We start from the raw sequence: 25848 nt of genomic DNA on the forward strand, positions 1-25848 counted from the left end.
GTTGGTAAGTTATGGTAGGCCCGATGGAAGGGCTGTTATGAGAGTATTAAAATATGGGATATTCTACGGGAAAACATTAAAACGGCAAGACAGCGGGGGAAAGTTAAAATCACGCGGATAAACACGGAAAAAGTTGGCATGCATTGTTTGGTCCCGTGCACAGGGATTATTTGTCATATTATTAATCACATATGATTATTTGTGAAATTGTGCAAACAGGCGCAACACATTTGAAAATGAAGGACTGGTAGCATGCAAGCTCACGGGAAAGATTGATTTAAGAACGTTATCACAGTGTGTGGCTGTGGCGCCGGGGCGAAGACAGCAATTGGCAGGGGAGGGTCATGTCTTTTTAACAATTCTGTCGGAGGGTCATTGAACAATTTCTAGCAGGCAAGAGAGGGTCATGCAACTTTGAAGCACTCAAAATTCCTCCGTGGCCCCTTCAATAAATAACTAACAGTCCCTAGATTGCTGCTGGGCTATATGTCTTGGTTCATGTCTGTTAACAACTCATTGCCGCCAAACGATAGCCTATCTCGCGGTTGCATCCATTACAAACAAACATGCAATGTGAACGTCTGGGATTGGGGAGAGCACTAAATGCTCTACTGAATAAGCACGAAGTCAAACCTTTAAATGAAGATAACTCTTTAATAATAATAATAATAATAATAATAATAAAAATAAACGCTAATGAAGTAAACCATCAAAAATCGTCTATCGCCTGTAACTCTGTGATAACAGGACGTAACAGGAAGGCATTTGGCTGAGCAACGGAGGTTAATATGCTCTATATTTTGTCCAAATGATGTCTGTCTATCATCGTTGCACTCGGAGAAAACCAGAATGTTTAATTTGTCCTGCGTTTCTTCTACCGCTGCAAAAGGGATTCACTCGCAGTTAACCAAATATTTCTTTATTAGGGCAGGGCAGGCATATTTCTGGCTATTAAATTATTTCTAAACCAGTCTGTTAAAGTCTGTAGTGAAGTCTGTGTAGGGTTTTCCAGGCTCCATTTCTTTTTACGAGACACCCTGCTCACTTGAGCCATCTACCGGTTGTTTGGGTTGTTGCAGCGTCTCACTGGAAAAATACAAATTAAAGCCGCGCGGACCGCGAGTGAAGCTGGCCAAGTCGAAGCACTGCCCACTGTAGCTCCTCTACTGTCAGACCGAGAGATTCTTCCTCGTTGTAATTATCTTAATTAATAAACAAAAATAACTAATTTTGAAAAAAAACCTTCAAAGTCGTTTTTCGCGACTTGTGTCTCTGCGACTTGAGCCTGGTTTTGCCATGCCTGGTCAAATATGTCCGGCGCCGACGTCACAATACATATGTTTTAAATAGTGTTACCACAGTGCCACCTGTGGTTGTATAGAGTAACCTGTGGTAACTCTATACAAAACATATTGATCTCAATGGTGCATTTTGCCCATGTTCAGGGTGGAAAGTAAGAAAGAAAGATTTGCATAAGACAAGTCAAATTGGTGTTTTTAAAAAGAAGGGATACGATACGATGTTGCTCTGAAAATGAGAACCAAAATGATTTTTCAGACTTTCAGATTGCTGTTCAGACCCTGAAGGAATTTATTTTCTGTTCATTGCTTTTTGTGAGAGTGTTTCTACTTATCTCAGTAAGGAAAATAAATCAAGAGCCTATGTTGAGTACAAATATGTCTTCTGAAGGCCTAAACAGAGCCCAGCCAAAATCTCCAATACAATTTTGATCAACTTTGAGGGACAGCTATGACCATGCAGGATCATCCAGACCAAACGTGACGATTTTGGTACTATTCCTATTGATGTACCAGCATGCAAAATTTGAGCCTCCTACATGGTTTAGTTCCTGCGCTGTTGGCTTGTGAACTTCAACAAAAAGAAGAGGCCGAACAAAATCGACATCCCCCTCCCCCTGTTAAACTGGCTGTATCTTGGAAAGTATTGATCTTACATAAAAGTAATTTTACAGTGTGTCTCCTGGGTAACATAGGTACACCTGGTAATTTTTTCAGAGACTTAAGTGCGTGGGCCCTGGTTGAATTGACGTGGAATGACCCAGTTGTAGCTCCATAGCCTTATAAGGGGATATTGCCAATGCTAGATTTAAAAGGGATTGTGACACCGATATTGGTTGGAACACATTTATTTTGCCTTTGAGTGGTTGGCAACACTTTTTGGTAGCAATTGTTTTTGTGTGCAGATCTCAGAGCCTAGGCTGCCTACAGAGACACGTTTTTTTAAAGGCCTGCTTATGGGGTAGCCTGGTAAACCAGACCCTGGAATCTTTCAGATTAAGGGTCTGGCCACGAGTAATGAAAATGGCCCAATTCGAGGGGCGGCACCAAGCATGCATTTGAAACTCTCACTGCACGCAGTTGGATAACGCTACGACCAATCACAACAATTCATCAGTGTCAGTCATCAGTGTAGCTTCGCCTTTGTCCCCCTACACCGATTTGATTGGTCCCTCTCGCTCGAGAGATAGAAGAAATTTGGATCATTGCTCGTGGCCAGAGTATCTTGCGGGCACAATTCAAATTGTGCTCTCGCGAGAACTCTGGATTTCCAGGGTACTTATGGGGTGGGCAGCTAGTGGATCGTTAGGAAAGATTAGATGAATGTGATTATTTATGTTTGGGCCTTTTTTGGGCCTGAAATCGCTGATACAACCTTTAAAGGCCCATTCACACCAAGAACGATAACGATAACTAAAATAACTAACGTTCTCGTTAATATGAATGACGACGTTCACACATAAACCATAACGGTAACAAGATGAAGAACGATATCGTTGGGGATCACTTTCAGAGCGATTTTCAGAACGATAAAAAGCTAATGCCAATCAGAACCCATCGAATTTTAACCGTCACATTCATTAACACAAGGAGAGACTTTGTTTATCGTTGTTCAGTGTATTTTATCGTTATGGGGTCATTCTGTGTGAAATCACCCAATTTCAGCAACATTTGGCAGGTGACCCTCCAAAAAAATCTGAAAAAATTCACAGGTGTCTGTAGACCAAACCTATGCATAGATCTTAAATAGTATATCTGTATGACTAATCGTTGCAAAACTACAGCCCTTTGAAACTTCAAGTCATTTTAAGCATCGTGGTGAACAATCCTTTTTGTTCAACTTCCAACATTATTGGCTCTTTTGGTATTTCACACACATTAGTGAAACTATGTGAATAGAAGTACAATTTCCTGTTAAAATAAAAAATCTAATCGGATCAGACATATCTTGTGTACTTTCCCTCTGCAAAGCTCTGAAAATGGCTATAAATTCATTATGTGAAAAGACATCATCACCTTTAAGGGTTCTCATTGAAAAAGTATGTGACACAAATTCATCAGGGGGCGTATTACAGAAACTTCCTAACTTGAAAATCCTATCTTAACTGTCTGATAACCATGGTAACAGGAGTTTAGGGTCTTAGTTAAGAAAAATGCGATTACAGAACAACCTTTCCTAAGTCAATTTTCCTATCCTAACTTAAGTTAAGAAAAGTGTATTACAGAAGCATCCTAACCTCAAAAAATCTTAAATAAACTTTCCTAACTTTAGGATAACCCTTGTGTTGTCACTGTCGCCAGCTGTCACTTTGGCTACGTGTAATTTGGCTTGCTTTGGCTAATTAGTAACATAGTTATCGTTATGGCAGGTATTTTATTGTTATTATTGTTATTGTTATTTTATTGTGCATGATATTACAGTTAGCCGATCAACTCCGCCCAGCTTTGGAGAGGCCTACCCGTCGTCACGGGGCTCTCCCGGTTGTGGTACAGTTAACAAATGCGCTTCGCTTCTTTGCAAAAGGTGATTTTCAAAGCGAAGTGGCAGAGGCCATCCTTAAAAATATTTTCGTTTGCCGTAACCCGACCGACCCTGTCAATTTAGAACCGACCCAAATATTTATTTTTTTCCCCTTTTAGTCCGACCGACTTGCCGGTTGTAAACTTGCGTTAATACCGACCGATTGTTTTTTTTACTCTAAACAACCAATACAAATGCAATAAAATAATATTTCTTTTAGTAGGCCCAAGTGTTGTGAATATAAATTGCCTACATGCAAACGTGGCTCACTTAAAAAAAAAAACCTGTGGCGTCATCTCTACACCATTGGTTTTATGCATGTCACACTATGGCCTACGCTTCGTTTCATTCACACAAACTGATAACGCTTTTTATTTGGCACGAAGTTCTGGAAGAACTGTGGCCATATCTTTTCTCATCCCTTCTCCCCTAGTCTAACGGTGACCGTGGTCGGAGTATTGAAATTGGTTGTGGTCTATTCAGCATTTCTCAAAATATGGGTCCATAACATGGAGACTGCTGGTCCGCGGAGTCGTGGAGTGAAATTAGGCCCGGTGCTTCATCTGATAATTTGCTGCGCAGTTGATCAAGAAACCGCGGATCGACGAAAAAAGAAAACAAACGTTTCTGCTATCGATGTCATTAAACATGGAGCCCTACAATTAAGTGGTGGTATGAGCATTCATTCAATCGCGGCTCGCGCCGAGAGAAACTGAAACTAATCGATAACGTTGGTATCAAAGCTCGCTTCAACCTGTTGGAAGGCTATTTATTTATTTAACTTAAACTTAATAGAACGACGTTGTTTTTGGAACTTCCTTAGAAACAGAGCAGAGACTGTATAATACACTGTATAGCATTGAGTATTGTATAGTCAAATTTCAATATAACGTGGCCAAGAGCTATTGTAGCCTTCTTTCTGGGTACATGTAGATGAGCCTTATGACCCAAAAGTCTGCCATGACCGGGCCTCAGGTCAAAGAAGTTTGAGAAAGGCTGGTCTATATAACCTGCATCAGAATGAGGTTTGCAATGGTGCCTGAAGGCACGGGTTACTAACCCAGTCAGTTACGCCACGATATGCACATTTGTGTAAATTCATTCCCCACGTAATCACCATGACCAAAATTGTAATTTTTTTTTTTTACTTTGAATCTTGAAAAAAAAAAAAATATTGACCTACCTACCGACCCATTTTTTTTTTTTTTTTGGCTGTTACTGCAAACAAAAATATTTGTAAGGATGGCCAGACTTAGCAAAAATATCTCAGTCGGCTATGTCCAGAAATTTGACAGAAGTGGCAACTGCAATAAGTAGACTAGCCGCTCGCTACATACAGTTTCCAAGAGGAAGGGAACTTCAAGAAATCAAGGAGGCTTTCTACCGTGACTCTCACATGCCTGGTGTCATAGGTCTGGTAGATGGATCTCTGTTCCCAATCAAAGCCCCCACTGAAGACGAAGTAGCCTACGTTTGCCGCAAAGGATACCATGCCATCAATATCCAGGCTATAGGCGATCACAACATGACCATAAGGCATTTGATAGCGAGGTGGCCAGGATCAGCTCATGACTCTTTCGTCTTCAATACAAGGTGGCATGCCACACCTTTTTTTGTTGTTGTTGCTGTAAGATTTGACCTATGGGGTGACCACCCCCCCCTTCAAAAAATTAGACAGAAAACTAGGGAAATTTTCATGGGAGAGACTTAGTTTGTGAAATTACACATATACTAGGCCACCACGGCATCTGTTTAGCACAAACAAGTGAATTTAGCCTGCTTTTGATCAATAGGGCCTACCAGTATGTTTGTAATGAATGGCATCAATTTATTTGGCATAGGGCCTAATCTTGTTCAATTCCAAACGTATGATCTTTCTAGAAAAACGTATACACAGCGAGTAAACAAACTCTTGCTCACTGTGTATACTTCATATAGACTCAGCATCAAGCACAGCATGAACCTCTAAAGCCCTCTGTGTGTGTGTATGTATGTGTATATGGATGTGTGTGTGTGTGTGTGTGTGTGTGTGTATGTATGTGTACCTCCATAATACATAGTCTATCAAAATGGCTAAATGACTTTTCATCTTGGTCAAATTAAAAAGTGGAACATGGGATAGGCCTAGAGGTTCAAAATCGCTGAACAGTAGAACATGAAGTAGGACAGGTGGTCACTCTAACCTAGCCCAATCCACATATAGCCTACTGTAACTTTATGTACTTAGAATAGACTAGAATGGAATAGAAAAGAATAAATCTTTAATTGTCCACCAATGTCAACTTCATTATCTCCAGTGACATTAATACTTACCTGGAAGAAGGAAATGTGAGTGGTTGGCTGCTTGGTGATTCTGGATATCCATTAAAACCCTTTCTAATGACTCCAGTGGGAGATGAACAAACACCAGCAGACATGCGGTATGCCTAATTTTTAAAATATTACTCTGATGCAGTGAGTCTAACCTTGCTTGGTTCCTCAATTTCGTTTTTGTTTTGTTTTGTCTGTTATTAGATACAATCAAGCACACAAAAAGTGTAGGGCAAGACAGGAGCGTCTGTTTGGAGTCTGGAAGAGCAGGTATAATATATTGAACCTTGCATTAAAGTAGGCTTATCTGTTCTATTAAGCATGTACCGTAAACCCATAAGCCTGACACATATTTTCCAATATCAGATGGAGATGCCATGACACCAGTGGAGGTTACCTTCAGTATTCTCCGGAAAAAGTGGTGTTATTCATAAAAGCTACTGCAGTTCTACATAACGTGCAGATTTGCAAACCTCCCTGAACCAGAGATAGAACCTGCAGAAAATGAACAACCTGAAGAGGCGCGGGAGGTGAATTACAATGGGCTGAATACATGGAATCAACTGATCCAGGATTTCTTTGCAAGGCCCTAATAAATACACAAATAATTATATTAAAAGCTTAATTTATTCATCAAAATATGTAAAACAGTGTAAATTACATTACATTTCATTTTTGCATTTGCTGCACATTCCTTCCCCTTACGCCATTCGAATCTCTCCCTCTCCAAGGCCAGCCTCTCTCTCTCAATGTTAAGACGCTCTCTCATCAGTTCCACTTTTTCCCTTTCTATGGCCAACAGGGCCTGGGTGTCAGAGAGTGTTTTCAGTAGCTTTGGTCTTTTTTCTGCAAGAAAAGAGGAGAATCTAGCTTAGTCAAGTTGTATACTATATTATAGGTTCACACAGAGAGAAATTAATAAATATAAAATAAAACATAAATATGAGTGACACAGGACAATAGGCCAGTGACACAGGCCAGTACACAGCACAGTGGGCAGGTTGCACAAGACAAGTTAATTAGTGGTGCAAGACAGTCCACAGGACAGTACAAGGATACAAGGAATTTTAGTTGTTACATGCATGCTTATTAAAGGAGAATTCCGGTGTGATATTGACCTAAAGTGTATTGAAACATGATACCGAGTGTGAGCATTATGTCTCATAGCCCATCTCGGCTTGTCCCCTGCACTCCAAAATCTGGCTAGTTAGCCCGATGCTACCAACAGCTTTTCAATAGTGGTGCTTCGGCATCCGGGCTAACCATGCAAATAAATCACTGTTTTACACCCATTTACGAGGCTCAATATATCTCCCACACTTCATTGGTAGACTTCGAGGGCCCTGACATTTAAAAGCGAGACATTGAGAACTTTGAAAAAGCACTGGTAGTTTACTTACAAGGCGATTTATACAGACAGTATCTTCGAAGTTTGGCGTTTGCAGGCATCTTGAATTTAGTCGCGATAAAGTCGAGCAGCAGTAAGAATGAACAGGTATGATAGGGATCAGATTCCAAAATTAATTCAGTGGAAATGCATGGATTCCAGTTTCTTCCAGCAGCAGCAACTGGAACCATGCATTTCCCAAATAATTTTTGGAATCTGATCCCACTATCATACCTGTTCATTCTTACCGCTGCTCCCACTTTATCGCGACTAAATTCAAGATGGCTGCAAACGCCAAACTTCGCGGGAAGATACCGTCTGTATAAATCGCCTTGTAAGTAAACTATCAGTGCTTTTTCAAAGTTCTCAATGTCTCGCTTTAAATGTCAGGGCCCTCGGAAGTCTCCCAATGAAGTGTGGAGATACATTGAGCCTTGTAAATGGGTAAAAACAGTGATTTATTTGCATGGTTAGTCCGACGTCGGCACCACTATTGAAAAAAGCTGTTGGTAGCATCGCTAACTAGCCAGATTTTGAGTGCAGGGGGGACAAGCCGAGATGGGCTATGAGACATAACGCTCACACTGTATCATGTTTCAATACACTTTAGGTCAATATCACACCGGAATTCTCCTTTAATGTAAAGAATGCAGTGAAATTGTCAGTGCATATTGCATAAAGTGCATAATGTGTGTGTGTGTGCGTGCGTGCGTGCATATTACTGTAAGTTGATGATACTGCATTCAGGTGTGTGTGTGGGACACTTACGGGGAGGTTGGGGTTCTGCCTCAACAACCACTACATCCTCAGTGTAGTCCACAAGTTGAATGGTCTCCAGATCCTCCACTTGAAGGCCGACCTCCTGGGATGCCTATGAATTGATGTGGATGGATGGATAGATAGATAGATAGATAGATAGATAGATAGATAGATAGATAGATAGATAGATAGATTCTGAGATGATCAAATCTATGAAACAATCTTGTAGCAGCAGTCACACAGACATCAACAAAGAAAAAGACAGATAGGCCTACAGCTTATCTGCAACTAAAAGTATTTAGCATTCACGGGTCTACTGATTTAATCTACAAACATCACTGCCTAATGTAGATGCACACAAGCCACAGCTAATTGTTTTACCGTGGTTTTGGATGGTTTGTCAGGCTAAGGAATGTCAGGTGGCCTAGCCTAAGTTAGTCTGGTACTCTGCTAACGCCAAACTAAGTAAAAGGCAGCATGGGTGCTCCCAGGCTACTTATCTGATGGCTTCTGACAGAAAAGACTTCAAAAATTGTTCCTTGACACGTGCAGAAGCAGTCTGTTGCTATTGTAGGCTATAAATATGATTAATGGTAAAGTAATTAACTATGAGATCGCTAAGAGTAACGTTAGGGATAGTCTACAGAGAACATGACAGGTAGGCTAGGCCAGTGGTTTTCAAAGTGGGGGCCGGGGGCCGCGAGAGGGTGCCAGGGGGGCCTCAGCAAGTTGGATGGAAAAATAAAAGCAACAAATAAATACATTTGAAAAATACAATGCCATTATAATAATTTGTCGCATATCTGAACATTATATTTTCCATGATAATAACTGGGAATAATAGTAGAGTGATAGCTCTCATATAGCAGAAAGCCCCAAATGCAATTTTTACACACGGTATGCTCCATCCCGAAGTGCCTGTGGCTAAAATAATTATTAGGATTAGCTTAATGTATTTTTACATTTGCCGTAGTATTGTTGATGGGTTTAGTAACACACCAAGGGGGTCCTTGGCCAGAACCTAGTGGTATTTGGGGGGCCTTGTCGTGAAAAGGTTTGGGAACCCCTGGGCTAGGCAACACCACCTATTCTTACCTTCATAATTCACCTTGTTGACGAGACCAAGGACTCGAGTCTCCGCAGTTGTTAGAGGAGGCACTGAAGAAGATCCAGCCCCAGTCTTTTTCTGGTCTTTGGCCACCAGAACCGCCTTCTTCTTGGTCTGACTTGTTAGGGTGCATACTTTCTTTTTAATCGCCTCGACGTCTCTGCTAACACCTGCTACGGCGGATACCGTACCTGCTATCTTTTCCCACTCCCTATCCTTCGCTTCTTTTGTAATGTTTGGGGAAAATTTTCCAAATAAAATGTCCTTAGATTTTTCAACACAACTCACTAGTACCTCCAGTTCATCCGGTTTGAAGTTCAAAGCACGACGTTGTTTTGCATCCATAACGATGTGGCAGATGACGGACGAGAGTTGAGGACTTGTAGCAGCAGGCAAAAGTTACTTCGCGAGATAACGTTGCGTTAGTTGCTAGGTAACAGTCATTAAAAGTCGATCGTCGATGTTAGATTGCTTATTTAGGATTTCGTAACTGAGATAAGATAGGATTCCTAAGTTTAGTTAAGATTTGCTTCTGTAATACCAAATTGAGGAAAATCTTATCTTGTCTTCATCCTATCTTAACTTTTGAGTTAAGATAGGAAGTTTCTGTAATACGGCCCCAGATTTTTTTCCCACTCGTATATGGATTATAAGGCCATGTCCATGCATTAACTTTGGTTGGTATCATTATCATATTTTCAGAGCATTTTTTTTTTAATTGGGCTTGATTTTCAAAAAGCCTGTTTTCATCTTCTCATTTAACCACGTGGACAGTTGACAGGATTTTTTTAGATTTTACCATAAATCATTCTGAATGTGAGGATCATCTGCCCAAAACTTGGACTTGTTGCTGAGTTTCTTCATTGAAATAAGATTTTTGAAAAATATTGTCTATAAATCCACTGAATTTGTACTGGATCTGCAGTACCACTTTGCACCACATGTGGTGCTCTTTTAATACAATGGAAGTCAATGTAAGAGTAAGAGAGTCACTTGTTTGCTGCACATATCCAATCTAATCACACAGTTTATGGTTCATAGTTGAATTGCTCCAAATAATTATTGCAGCATGAACAACATACTACACATAAATAAATCTTATTTAGAGAAAATAAACTGATCAAGTAAATTATACACACATGACTGACTGGTCATAATCAAAGTCAAAGTCAAAGTCAGCTTTATTGTCAATTTCTTCACATGTTCCAGACATACAAAGAGATCGAAATTACGTTTCTCACTATCCCACGGTGAAGACAAGACATATTTTACCAATTTAAGTCCACAGACAAACATAACATTCAAGTAAACAAAAAAGTAAGTAAATAAGTAAATAAGAGGGCACATATAATAATGAAAAAATAAGAGCAGCAAAATTTGGTTGAAATTGTGCATAGACAGTCAATAAAATACTAGTGCAAAGTCAGGCCAATAAAAGGCTTGGGTAGTTCTGTTTGACCTAAGTAATAAAGAAAGTGGCATAGTGGTGCAAGTTATGTAAGAGCAGCAGAAGTGTTGTGTTTTCAGGACAACAACACCAAGTTGTAAAGTGTACAAGTGTGCAAGTGTTCAAGTGTGCAAGTGGAGTAGTGCAGGCGGCCATTGTGGGTCCAATGTCCAGGATGTTATGTAGCTGAGGGTGGAGGGGGAGAGGAGGGAGAGAGTTCAGCATCCTTACAGCTTGGTGTATGAAACTGTTGGTGAGTCTGGTAGTCGGGGGGCCTTGGGCTTCTGTACCTCTTCCCAGAGGGCAGTAGATCAAACAGATTGTGAGCGGGGTGACTTGCATCACTCACAATTTTGGTCGCCTTTGCGGGTGAGGTGGGTGGTGTAAATGTCCTTCAGGGGGGAGTGAAGCACCAATGATCCTTCCAGCTGTGTTCACTATGCTGCAGGGCTTTCTTGTTGTATTCAGTGCAGCTTCCGCCCCACACAGCGATACAGCTGGAGAGGATGCTCTCAATGGTGCCTCGGTAGAATGTGGTCATGATGGCTGGTGGAGCACTTGCTCGCCTGAGTTTCGCGAGGGAAGTACAGGCGCGCTGAGCTCTCTCGCCAGTGATGCAGTGTTGGTGGTCCAGAGAGGTCTTCACTGATGTGCACCCCAGGAATTTGGTGCTGCTCGCTCTCTCCCACCACAGCACCGTCGATGGTCAGTGGCAGGTGTTGGGTGTGACCTCTCCCGAAGTCAACAACAATCTCTTTGGTCTTGCTGGCGTTCAGCAGGAGGTTGTTGTCCCTGCACCACGTGGTCAGATGGTCGACCTCCAACCTGTATTGAGCCGCCCTTGGTGATGAGACCCACCAGAGTTGTGTCGTCAGCAAATTTCACTATGTGATTGTTGCTGTAGGTTGCAGTGCAGTCATGCGTCAGCATGCGTCATCATACATGCAACAAGAAGATTTAGCATAATTGCCATCTTTGTAACAAGTTTTCTACACCAGCTTCAACCTATCAGTGCCTGTGCGTACTTTAATAATTACTAGCTAGCTGGTTAGGCAAAGTCTTATGGTATGCAGTCCTCTGTGAGACACAGACAAAGAGCATCAAGATGGAGATCAGTGCTTCGTCGCCATGTGATCTGGGAAAGAAGTTGGAAAATGAATGTCATAAAGGAACATATTCAAGAAATAAGGGGTTTCTAAAATTCAGTGCATTGTCAGATTGAAGCGTTACTTCAGTTGAGATCAGGTATTTCACTTGATGAAGATGACCATGTGTGTTTCCATCACATGAAAGTATTCATAACAAGGTATGAGGGCTTGTGTGGATCCAAGTGGCATTCATAAAAAGAAGATAACTCGTTAGCATTGTTTTTTCTGCATCTGACAATGCACTGAATTTTAGAAACCCCTTTTTTCTTGAATATGTTCCTTTTATTATTCATTTTCCAATTTCTTTCCCAGATCACATGGAGACAAAGTACTGATCTCCATCTTGATGCTCTTTGTCTGTCTGAATTTATAGCCATGCAGAGGGGGAATTACACAAGATACACCTGATTTGTTTGGATTTTTTATTTTCACAGGAAAATATACTTCTATTCACATAGTTTCACTAATGTGTGTGAAATACCAAAAGAGCCAATAATGTTGGGAGTTTAACAAAAATTGTTTTTCACCATGATTCTTAAAATGACTTGAAACTTCAAAGGGCTGTAGTTTTGGAACCATTAGTGATACAGGTATACTATTTGAGATTTATGCATAGGTTTGGTCTACAAACACCTGTGATTTTTCTTTTTTTTTTTTTTTTTTTTTTTTTTTTTTTTTCTGATTTTTTTTTGAGAGGGTGTCCTGTCAGCCACTGGGTGATTTGACATGGAATGACCCAGTTTATAAATGTTCAGTAGTGGGAACTTTCTAACCTGACCCTAGCCAGATGAATTTCGTTCCGCTTAGCTCCGCCTAGCTTCACTCACATCCATCTGGGACCTCTTCCATTGAGAGTGATTTCTGCAACTGACTTTATGGTTCAGCCAATCAGGACGCAGGGCGGGAGTTTCATAGATGTGACGTAGTGGAGAAGCCAGGGGGTCAAGAGCGTGCAGATTAGCTTCGGCATGTTAGCATACGCCATTTTCAAATATGGCGCTGCATGGAGCATTTGGAACCAGCTCCATGCACTAAAAAATCCGTGTTGGGCACGAGCTCTCATCTTGGCTACATGTTGGTGGGCGGGTACCTATCCGGCGGCTACAGCCAAACGTTATTCAGTGCGTATTTCTTGAGGATCCTATGAGAAGACGTGCATATTATGGTTGTTTATCCATCATATGACAAATAAACAAATAAAGAAAATTGTATTGATCTTGTTTCGTTGTTGTTTGTCCCGAACAAACATAGCCTAAACATGATTAAAAACAATAAATTGCACAACAGCGGCATAAAGACCTTGTCTCGTTACACCATGGGTCTCCAACACGTTGCTCTGAACCTACTGTATAGCCGCCCCCTTTGGAGCTTACCAGAGGCTGAAGCACTAGGCTACTACATTTAAACACAATTATTGCCGCGAGGCATTCCAGCCTACGAATTTAATAAAAAGTGAACCATGCATAATTAAAAAAAACTCAATTTAGGCTACTTAGCTATGCAATAAGGTTTCCATTAGAGCACAGCGCACGTTCAATGAATGAAGGAAAGGCCTTGTCTCACAATAAACAGCTGGAAATCCCAACACTTTTTCAACTACATGAAACTTTACAGTAATCATCAAATACCCTCTAGATTTAAATGCCCATCAGTCTCAACATTTAACTATATAATAAAAGTCAAAAAGTAAATTAAATCCCACACCAAAACCGAAAATCATCTGCATTTGATGGCCTGGTATGCCGCTCCAAACAAAACGCATGTCTCACAATAACGTACAATGTAAGAAATAAAGGTCTGCCTCGAATAAGCCTACCTCAAATAAATACCTGTGCTTTGCAGCCAAAGCAGACCCTGAACATAATTTAGGATTTACGGAAAGTATGCAATCATACGATGTTGGACGCCAGGCGATGCTCTGGCCGTCTACTGTGCCTCTGACACCGCTGCCTCATTTGGATGGTAACTCCACAGGTGAGCGCGAAGATTGGATGTCGTGGATGCGTAAGTAAACTGTTTTTTGCTGAGTCCGCAGACAACATTCTCTTTAACCGTTACTTTACCATCTGCGGTGTACAACTCAAAGTAAAGACACCACATTTTAGACGAGTTGGGGACGTAATTGTCCGCTCAGGCTGACCGTTCTGTGCGTTATCTTCAATACTATCTTCAATAATATTGAATATCTTCAATATGATATTTAAAACAGGGTGGCTATTGAGGGCTCTGGCTCCAGTCATTATTGTGGCTACTGGCTATTATTGGCTTGATTTGGTCATGGGCCAACGCTAGAATATGTTTAGAGCACCCACAATGAGATGGCAAACAATAAAATAAAAAACAAACTAATCATAGACTGTAAAAATGCGCTACATTTGGCACTAAAAACCGAATAGTTTATTTATAGTTCGACTACGGATATTTCACGTAATGTTCGAATGCATATTTGCAGCAGGACAGCAGGCAGACCGCTCTTAGTTAGAGCTGCTGTGTTATCCAATGAAATGAAGTTGCGCTTCAGGGCGACTCCACTTGGACTCCATGCGCGTTCCCGAGCAACTTTTTCTTCTTCTTGTTATGAGGCAAGGACTTTATGTGCATTATCGCCACCCTCTTACTGGAGGACGACTCTCTTTTTACAGAATATCCAATAAAATCGACGTTGGTCCATCGTCATTTCCAGCTTTGTAACTTGGCGATGGTCAGAGCCGACTGGCGCTGGATCCGAACCCCAGTGTTCAAGATGGCGTTGACTATGAATTGGCCGGATTTACTAGCCTAGCCTCCACCATTTATTTGTATGGAGGGCGGGATTTAGTCACTCTCTCCAGTTATATATAATACCTCCATGGGAGAAGCGACCGTGAGACTGTTATCAGCGTCACGGCTTGGCTTCGATGTGAGTGGTTGAAGTAGCACGTCAATGGATGACGGACAAGTGGCTTATTCAATCATATGCAAGCATTTTTTGATTAGGCCCAGCCTTCTGAAGCAACACTTCAATGGATTGGTCCCAGATGGATGAGTGGAGCTAGGCGGAGCGAAATTCATCTGGCTAGGGTCAGGTTAGGAACTTTCAGGATTTCATTTTAAAAGTTTCTTATAAAAAGGAGATATCAATTGTCAACAATGACAAGCCAGCTGGAACCTGCCACTCTCTCTCCCTCTCGTGCACGCTTCCTAATGAAATGGAGTAGCATAATGTTCAAGTTAGATCTGCTACAATGGAGATTACAGTATCATCTCTATGTGACCTGCTGTTTTGACATCGACATTGTACATTTTCCCTAAGAACAGTGAAAAGCAGTTTGCAGTGAAGTTAACCACAACGTTGTCTATCACTGGAAAAAAATAGCAAGCAGCCTATGATAACCTAATTAAATGCTCGGCGGGCCGGATTAAAGTGTGTGGCAGGCCGGATATGGCTCGCGGGCCGTAGTTTGGCCACCCCTGGGTTAAGTGATGTTGGTTAAGTGAGTACTACTGTACATGTTGATTTTAGAGAAGGTAACAGATGTTTGTACTCGGTCTAAATGATTTGGCTTTTGCTACAAAACTGCCATCCTTTGGAGCACCAGACAGTACAACATCTGTACTAAGGCAGGAGAGAGAATAACCAACAATCTTATTTTCCACTGTGTTAATGTAGCTATGTTGGCCAATTAATGGGAGGGATGCCATATAAGATTATCACCAATAAAGTCTACTTTTATCACTTTTATTTACAGGATCCCTCAGTGACACAAGTAACACAAAACGCTCCCCCTAGGTTGGAGGAATATAACCCCTTCACAGATACAAAGCCGGTAAGTCTTGCTGGCCCTCACTCACACACACATAGTCAGAGTCCCAGTTGCCAGGTTAATAAGATGTTAAGGTGTTAGAATTAGGAATCCATTTAAAGTCCTTTTCTCCAATTTCTCATTTTAGATTTTGACACTTTCAGCTCAATCTCTCTTGTTATTCCCAGCTAATACAGCTATTCCACAACAGATCAACATTCAGCTTGGCTCATCTTCACTGTCTCCACCCTAAATGATCCACCCCCACCCCCCATCAACCGGTGTATGTCCTCTTCTAAAACAAAGAAAGAATTATTCCCATTCAGACCTTTCCTCTCCATCCCACCCCTAACCTTGCCATCCTATCTCCTTCCCTCCTAAACCTCCTAAACCTTGAATTTGTTTGAAAATTTGAAAATTCATGAGTATTTCATATTAGATATTCCCTCCTTATCCTTGTTTGATTAATCTTAACAAGATGCTAATTTCCTGTGCCATAAGACATTCTGTTTTACAATAATACATAATAGTTTTTAAATCGCTCTATATATTCAATAGATCTATTCGTGTCAATCTAATAAAAACTTTCTCCAGCAGAATAATTAAGTTTTGAGGTGCATGACTATGTTCTGATATCAGTCATTGGTCATATTCAAAATTAGGAGACCACTGCAAATTTGAAAATGACTGTCAACTCATTCGAATGTCACTCAGCAACTGTAGGATGCCAAGTGATAGACAAGCTACTTAGAAAATGTAGTGAACTAAGCTACCAGTTGAAATGAAGCTTAACTACACAGAAGCTTCCTCTAGACAAAATGTAGCTAGCTAAGTTACATACATTTCACAAAAGTATTTTACTACATCAGAAGCTACTTTGTATTTTTACATACATAAACAAAAAAAACATAAACAAAAAAAGTGAACCAGCTTCATGCCAAGTCAGTGCTATTTGAATGGCCTAGCCAATATAACTCAGTCAAACAGATACAGTAACTTAGTTATTTACACATGTAGGCTATAGCATATGTCCAATTAAAATACAATAACCCTTGATTGTTACTGACAGCTCCAAAATCAATTTGGAGAAAAAAGACCACATAATAACAAAAGGCAGGTACTGAGAGAGTGCAAATGGTCCATGGGCATGCTCAATTTGGGCATTTCTTAAGCTTGCAGGATCAACTCAAAACTCCTTATAAGTAAGTATATATAGTCTTTTGATCCCGTGAGGGAAATTTTGTCTCTGCATTTATCCCAATCCGTGAAATAGTGAAACACACTCAGCACACAGTGAACACAGTGAGCAGTGAGGTGAAGCACACACTAATCCTGACGCAGTGAGCTGCCTGCTACAGCGGCGCTCGGGGAGCTGTGAGGGGTTACGTGCCTTGCTCAAGGGCACTTCAGCCTTTCCTACTGGTCGGGGTTCAAACCGACGGTCGGGGTTCGAACCGGCCTCCGGTTACAAGTCCGAAGTGCTAACCAGTGGGCCACGGCTGCCCTCCTTAACTATATTTCAAGTACAATAGAAAAGGAATACACTATGTAACTGTGCGTGCATGCATGCTTGCATCTTCATTGTTTGGTGTATTTTTGCCTGTAAAACCTTCTCTTGATTATCCCAGTTTAATTCCACTTGGCTGAAATTGTGCTGCTACATTTAAAAGTACAATTAGGCTACCCAGTCAATTTATCTTCACCATGTGCAAGTAAAAACTAAGGCAAAAAATATTGACAGCCTATTTTATAACCACGCAGTAGAAACCAAACTCTACCACCAACATCTTTGCAAGCGCAATTTTGTTGCTTCAACTTGTTCCATGAAAAATTAGTTTGTCTTACAAGTTTACATCTCTTCTCCGATTTAGTTGGACAAACGTGTCATGTTGTTCAGATCCATTGAATAGAATAGCTTCTGTAAAAGCTACTGCACTACATGGTCAAAAAATACGCTACCACCAAGCTACTGAGAAATGTAGTTAAGCTAGTAGCTTCGCTACAAGTAGCAAGCTAATGCCCATCACTGAGTATGACATCAGAAAAATTTCTTTTTTGTAATTCTCTCCAGAACTGTATAATTTTAGATTTTAAGAATTAAACAAGGGAAGGTTTTTTCATAGGATTCAAATGTAATTTTCATAGTAGTCAAATTCTGCATCCAAAGCAGGATAGTCTGTCCTCCACACTCTATCTATAGGCAAGTCTGAATAAGAAAACTCTAAAATATACTTATACAGTGAAGTTAAAAGCTTTGGACAAAGCTTTTAAACTAACCTTACATTAGGACTTTTTTTTTTTTTTGTTCAGCTCTAAAACCACCACATATTTACCATTATTTAAGGATCAAACACCCTATTTTTTATTTTTGAAGGGTCCACCTGGCTCCATCCCCAAAGCAGTGCCTCCCTCCACGAACACACAGCCAGCCATTATGAAACCTACAGAGGAGCCACCTGCCTACTCTCAGCCACAGCAGACACAGGTACATGTGATTTAAATTTTTTTTTTTTTTTTTTACAAAAATCAGAACCACAGATACCTAAAAGGATGCAGTATATGCCAAGCTACTTTACAGTTTCCTGTTGTGATGGAAACATACTACTCACCAAGACATGTGCCTACTCTACACCTTTAACGGTTTGATAAAAACAAACTATACCACTTTACTTATTGTCTGTCGTGGTGCTTTTCATTAGGTATTATGTGCATATCTCACCTTTACCTAGAGTATGTACTGGTGGATTGTAACTCTTAATTAGGTGCATTGTGATACTTCAAGCAAGGGCTTATGTCATAACAGCATAACACTTAGAGTGCAGTCATGACATGTATAGATAGTTATATAGACTTATGTCATACATTATTAGGCTTTATTAATACTTTATGATCATATACCAATGTGTTTATAATGCTTTGTATTATACTGCGTAAAATAAGCTTTATAGTGCATTGTGATATTTCAAGCTGTAAGGGCTTATAGAACATCATCATAATGCTTTATGAGTGCAGTCATAATTATGTTTAAGTAGACTTATGTTGATAATTATGAGGCTTTATGAATACTTGAATACTATGAATAACCCTTTATGCATGTGTTTACAATGCTTTATGGCAGTGATTCTTAAACTAGGGGTCGCCAAAAACTTCTGTGGGGTGGCCAATTATTTTTTGTATTCAGTCTGAAATTATTATTATTATGCCAGGTGAAACAAAGTATAATATTGTAATATTGGGGGAATCTGCCTTTTTCTTATTTACACGCAGTTAAGAGAAGAGAGAGAAATGTTTTCGTCTTTCAATGAGATCTGGTTCAGCCTATGGGCTACTGGTCCGCTGAAAACAATGAAACTATCTGCTCCCTCTACGCAAACTCAACTTGTTCCTGCTATTTTAAGTAAAACAAAACAAAAGACATAGGTAGCATACTAGCCAAAATGGACAGATGGCTGCTTAAAAAATTGAACAAAAGCTCGGAAGTGGCATCTACCAGTGTGTCTACTCCTCCACGATCCTCAGATGGGACAAGTCTACAGGCCGGTGAGAATAAAAACGAACAAACGAGGCGTCGGCTTTATCAGGAAGAATTTCTGAAATATGGATTCACTTGCCAAGTTAAAGATAACCTCGACCACCCACAATGTGTGATTTGCGGCGATGTTCTGGCGAATGAGAGCTTAAAACCTGTCAAAATGAAACAACATCTCAAAATACAGATATCGGCTCAGCACCGTGGAGGAAAATCTCTGTGTCGCCGTGCTATGTTCACGAAAGCAGGCCCACCCTTCCCATTGAAATTGTTAAAGATAGTAAACCAGGAAAGGGAAATAAAAAAATACCGTTATTGTTATCGCCATAAATATAATTAAAGCGATGGTTCGGAGTAATTTCACCCTAGGGTCCTTTGCACCATGACCCAGCCAAACACCCTCCCAGAACCTTTTTTCCCTTGGTCGAACCCTGGTCGAGTAGCTGTCAGCTTAATGATGTTCTGCAGTGGTGATGGAACCAACTTTTATCTCGTAAATTATCCCCACTAATAATGTCCTTAATGGTATCCAGTTTTAAAACTTCTGCTGTAGTACAACTATGACCTTTAGTCCAATAACGAGGCATTAGAAAGTTTGTAAGTGCACCAGGAGTTTATTTAAATAAGACTTGCCTGATTATCTGCTACTATACCAGTGGCTTAAATGCCAGAGAATGCATTAAACCAACCGTTTCTTCCATTGATTCCATAGGCTAATGGGAGGTTTTTATATAAAAAGCTTTGAATTGGACATCATCAATCGCGGGCCAAATTTTAGTGTCTTATGGTGTGACATCATTTGCCTAAAAAAGTAGCTATTTTCCACAAATATTCTTCATGAATTCTTAAAAGCACTGCTGCCATGTGGTCAGTTGCATGCTAAATAATAGTTAGCTGTATTTAACTGTCTAGAAAATTAGCTTAACTGTCAAAATGCCATATAGTGTGACGCTGCATCATATGGTGTGACAGTTTTTTCAAGTCACACTATATGACATTTCTGTCACACCCGTGATGACCAAATTGCATTTTTACATAAAAGTTCTTGTAAAACATGTTTTAAATTCAGATATTATATGTTTTTTGTTAAATCTGTGATAATTGGGAAAAAAATGTATCTGTACAATTCATATTTCTCATACTTTTTTCTTTTATGTTACCATGCCATGTAAGTTTAAAAAATAAATACTAAACTTTCATCTATTTTGCTGTTACACGATACACCATTCATAGAGTGACTTCAAAATTCATTGTTAATGATTTTATTGTCATTAAAACCCTGTTTTGCTCTGACACATGGTGGAGTGGTGCAGTTCATCATATGGCGTGACACCATGTCATTTGGTGTGACATTAAATAATGTCACAAAAAGACTTTATAATTGAAAAATCATTAAAACATCAATAGCACACAAAGGAAATGGTATCTGCAAGAACCTCAAGAATTTTGAGTGAGTTCTTACAAGAAATATCAGAATTAAGCTAAAATATCTGGTTACACTTAGGAGCATTCTCCACCTTGACAAAATAACTTGTTAAATTTTAGGTTTTTCTTCTAAATATTCACAAGGAAATGTTGCAAATCAAAGCAAACATGATTAAAATGTACAGTGACATAAATTAAAGTAGAAAAAGTATCTAATTTTCATTTTATTTCAAATTATTTTCACGCCACACCATATGACAATTTTAGGCACTAACATGACAAATTGACATATAAATATATATTTCACTTTTTTTTTTTGAAAAAAAAAATGTATATTAGTCAAGTTTAGAGATACAGCAACACATATAGACACTTTTTAGGGATGATATTTGAAGTTTTTTTAAATTCCTTTTTTCAGGCTTATTTGTCATCCACCCATCTACACTGTTAATGTGAGCTAACAAGTCGCTATGTAGCCAACTACTGTAGGCGAACAGCCTAATAATTTGATTTCTGCAGTTTGAAAAGAAAAAAAAACGAATAAATGGACCTTTGGTCCAAATGTGTATATTTTGTCTTGCTGTTGTAATGTAACCTATCCGTCTGCCACTTGGATCTTAGGCCAGCTCAGAAGCGTAGGCTACTGAAACTGATTTGGAAATTGTTTGTAGCCTATGCGTAATAGCCTATTTTGCCTGTCCACGCCTTTGTCGCTTTTAAAGTCGGGATTTGAAATGTTTGCGCAATTATAGCCTATTCTATGTAGAAGAGTTAAACGGGAAATTTGAGATAGGCCTTGTCAGCAACAGACAGGTTCGTTTATAAACAGGGTTGGATCCATATGGAGATCTTCAAAGGCTTGCGCTATAATTCGAATTATAGCCATTGAAGATCTCCATATGGATAAAACTTAGGCTACAACCAGGTAAGGAGTTTAGCACGTATCCAGAAATATTTTTGATAAGAAATTATTTATAGGCATAGGTTAGGCCTATAGTAAGTCTGTAGGCTATGGGATGGATAGCCCATCTGAATGTTTTTGGATGCCGCCTGTGATTTATTATTTTTGGGCATAGCTACGGTATAGGCTAAATCAAGGGGAAATAATGAGTATGTCTATTCTAAGGTAAAGTCCACAAAAATAGACTTGATGGGCCCGCCAAACACTGCCGGAACTTTAAGAACTAACGATATTTTTATGTTCGAACCGTTCAGGACCGATATGTTGGTGGCGGAACACATGCAAGAACGAAAACGTTAAACATAGGCCTACCTGAACCGTTCGGAACGGAACGTTTGAAAAATAATTTCGTTTTCAAGCCCTGGTCAACGGTGTGCCTTGTTGAGAAATCGGTGTATATCCATTTTAAAAATCCATTCATTATCCAAACTCATTTACATGACATGCGGTGTGACTAATCTTTGATGCTTCCTGCTAACACTGCTGCAAGACGATTGGTCACCGACACCATAATGTAGCGCAATATGGATAAACTTTGCTGCGCAGGCCCGGTTCAACAATATGAAACACAATATGAAACTATAGACAATTGTAAAACGACATAACCTTAATTTAGAATTGTTTTATGAACGGTGTGCTATTTAAAGGTGGATAAATGCAATTTAGAGGTGTGTAAATGCTATTTCTCAATTCAGGAGGTGTGTTAAACCTCCACTACATTCCTGACAAGGGGTGTTATTCTAGTTTTTAGTGTTCAGAATATGAGCTCTGCAATGTAGGCTATGTTTCCGTTTATTTGCAGTACCATGTTCCTTACACAACATGACCCAGTGCCTTTGTAGTATGCATGCAAGTCTATCTAGCACAGCTAATATTAATATCAGTGTCACCTAACAAAGCTAGATATGACTTTTTATACATGTGTTTCCATGTCATACTGGAATTATTTTTGGAATCTGATCCCCAAATGGTAAACTTCCTGAAGGTACTGTCTGTATAAATCGTCTTGTAAATAAACTACCAGTGCTTTTTCAAAGTTCTCAATGTCTCGTTTTAAATGTCAGGGCCCTCAGAAGTCTACCAATGAAGTGTGGAGCTACTTTGAGCCTCGTAAATGGTGATTTATTTGCATGGCTAGCCCGATGCCCGAGGCACCCCCATTGAAAACCTGTTGGTAGCATCGGCTAACTAGCGCCAGATTTCTGAGTGCAGGGGACAAGCCGAGATGAACTATGAGACAAAAGTTCACACTCTATCATGTTTCAACACACTAAGTCAATATCACACCGAACTTCTCCTTTAAGGCCCAGACACACTGCGCCTATTTCAGCTGTCAGGTGTCGTCAGTTGTATCATTGGTGCCGATTACATATTGTGATACTCCGGACACTTTATCACACAGGAGGTAAACTTCCCGAACTTTATTGTCAACAAGTATAACAGAAACGAGTTGCTGTTTTGACCACAACTCTCGCTCAACAGGCCTGTTGGTGTCCGAACAAAATGGGTATGAAAACAGCCTTAAATGTCTTTTATGTTGACGTAATAGGACCAGGCACGAGCTCAGGCTGAACTACTCAGGAGACAGGAGGAGCTGGAAAGAAAGGCTGCAGAGTTGGATCGCCGGGAGAGAGAGATGCAGTCTCTTAGTGCCTCAGGAGGTGAGCTCAAGCACCTACACACATTGACCATAAATAATATGTTTACTGACTAAATTGCAAGTAAAAATGAGCTTAGCCCTTTGTATACACTCCATTCTAATTTCTGTACTTCAGTACCGATGACATTCAGTCTAATAACTCCACCATGCCCCAACCGATATTTTTAAGTGCTGTCAGTTAAACGTGTTATTAACGGCGTTAACGCAAACCCATTTTAATGACGTCTATTTTTTATCGTGAGATTAACGTTCTTTTTGGCCTAGCAAACTTTGTAGTTTTTTTTTCACATGCTGTTGCAACAACTAGTAACGTTAGAAAATCTACAACACCACACCGGATCTAGCTAAACCGGAAACAAAACAATAGGCACACACTTGTTTGGGCTTGTGAGCCGGCCAAAGAGTAGTAGGCATTAGTCACGTGCAGCCAAAGATTTTTTATTTTACACTGTCACTTGTTCTGTTTTCAACAATCCTCTTTGGTTGCTACTATTTTGGCCCTTTGATGCACCCTTTCTTGTCCTCAAACTGCCAGACACTTCCTAGCAAAGATTCTAAGAACTTTGCTTCCTAGTAGGGTTCTGCCTAGTCCTCCTCCTGTAGTCATGGAGATAATGAACACCAACGCAGTTCTGAACTCCCGGTCAGCTGAGTTAAAGCGCTGTGGACACCGATGTCGACATGAGTGCGGTGCACTCTGCTTTCGACATTCAATTACATTAGATTCCATTCACACTTTGCTGCTGTGTAAATCACAATTAAGTTCTATTTGGTCGGCGTCGCTCCATAAAATCCATTGTTCATCCAGTGTTTGCCAGTTAAAAACTTCAGCACTGATGTGTGTGGCAAGTGGCAGTGCACTCATGTCGGCACCGGTGTCTGCTTAGTCAACATGGAATTAAAATATCACCAAAGCACTTCAAGTTTAAGCTTTAATCTATCCTACAAGCTAAACATTGTTTACACTCACACTGTACACGTGAACTGAACAGGGAAATATGGACTAGGCTATTTCTGTTTGTTATGCATTTCATTGAAATGTGCTCTGGGCCTAGGCTACATTTTGCACACTTGTGCATTTTTCTCAATATGAAAAGTAAAGCTATGTATTTTCTGTTTGTTATGCTCTTTATAATGTTGTGTGCATGCAGTGCACTTCTGCTGTAGCATTTATTTCAGTTTATAGCAGCTATATTTCTGAAGAATACATTGTGATTTGATGTCAGATTACCATTACTTGTTAATTAAGGGTAGATCATTTCATTTCTACTTTTTGTCATAGTATGCTATTAATAAGTTCATCCGTGTTGAAGTAGCGTGAATATTAGGCCTACCGGAGGCTATATTTGAGCAATGTTTCTTTTGTGCAAAGAACGCTCTGTCTTTCATAACGCTGTCATGCCTCCGTGTGAAGTGAAAAATCGATTTCTGAGCAATCGATGTCAACCAATTCAGCACCTTCAGGGTGGACAGTGCCTTGTACGTCGGACATAAGGAGCTTTTTCTAAGAAGACTCTTAAGGGACAGTTCGGGAACCAAGACTATAAAGGTAAACAAGTTTGGTAAGGTTTACCTTTGGAGTCTCGCTAAGAGTGAATGTTCGGGAAACCGGCCCCTGGTCTATAGCGAGATGTAAGCAGCAACTTCTCTGCAGTATAATTATCCTTAGGATTTTTATTCAGTCATTCGAACATTACTGGACTATAGCCTAGCTCATCCTGAGCATCAACAGTTTCTTCATAGCCACAGTAACGTTAGGCTACTCACCGTCAGGAACCCTGAATCTGCTGATATTCCAAACACAGGCAGGCAAAACCTTTCCCCAGTCTCTTGCCTTCTGGATCCTGAAATATGTATCCAGGACCCCCTGTCCATGTGTGTGTAACGGAGGAGAACTGAGCTAGCGTGCTAGTTGCCTGTCTAAATCCTCACACCCCTAACCTTAAAAACGCTTCTACCCGCTGAGTTGGGAGCCTGGGCTCAGTGGTTAGAGCGTTCGACTCCCATGCCGGTGTGTGTCGAGGTGGCGGGTTCGAGGGCCGTGAGCGGCGGACGAATTACGACCTCTGTTACATGTGGCGCAAAGCTATGGTGCTCTACATAGGCCCCTACTGCCTTTTCCTCAGCCGATTTCGTGAGAGGATTGAAACCACCAGTCCGCCCCAGCTTGAGCCGGCCCAGGCTCTTACTATACTAACTGACAGGCTGCAAGCCTCCTGTTCCTCAATCATCCTCAACTGTTCAGCGCCTCGTACAGGTAGTCACAAAGCTTCGGATTCACACACCAGATCTTCGGAATCCCCATTTGCCATATTGGTTTCAAAATTACCATCCTCCATCGTTGTTACTTATCAGCTTTCTCCGCGGAGCAAGAGCCTGTTAGCATATCTTAAAAAAAGATGGCGGTTATATCTTTTGGGGGGCAGCCGTGGCCTACTGGGGGGCAGCCGTGGCCCACTGGTTAGCGCTTCGGACTTGTAACCAGAGGGTCGAACCCCGACCAGTAGGCACAG

The 25848-nt window shown here is 40.4% G+C and overlaps 1 protein-coding gene across 1 annotated transcript in view; it reads left to right on the forward strand.

Annotated features, from left to right (window-relative positions):
• scamp1 (secretory carrier membrane protein 1) overlaps positions 1-25848 on the forward strand; it is a gene marked incomplete in the record, with an annotated part of 81287 nt that overhangs the window by 9494 nt on the left and 45945 nt on the right. Inside the window, 3 exon segments of the mRNA XM_048258316.1 lie at positions 15707-15784; positions 18135-18245; positions 23225-23336. Of these exon segments, the coding sequence (XP_048114273.1) occupies positions 15707-15784; positions 18135-18245; positions 23225-23336 (301 nt within the window).

Source organism: Alosa alosa, chromosome 12 (assembly GCF_017589495.1).
Source record: "Alosa alosa isolate M-15738 ecotype Scorff River chromosome 12, AALO_Geno_1.1, whole genome shotgun sequence".
In the NCBI taxonomy this organism is placed as follows: Eukaryota; Metazoa; Chordata; class Actinopteri; order Clupeiformes; family Clupeidae; genus Alosa; species Alosa alosa.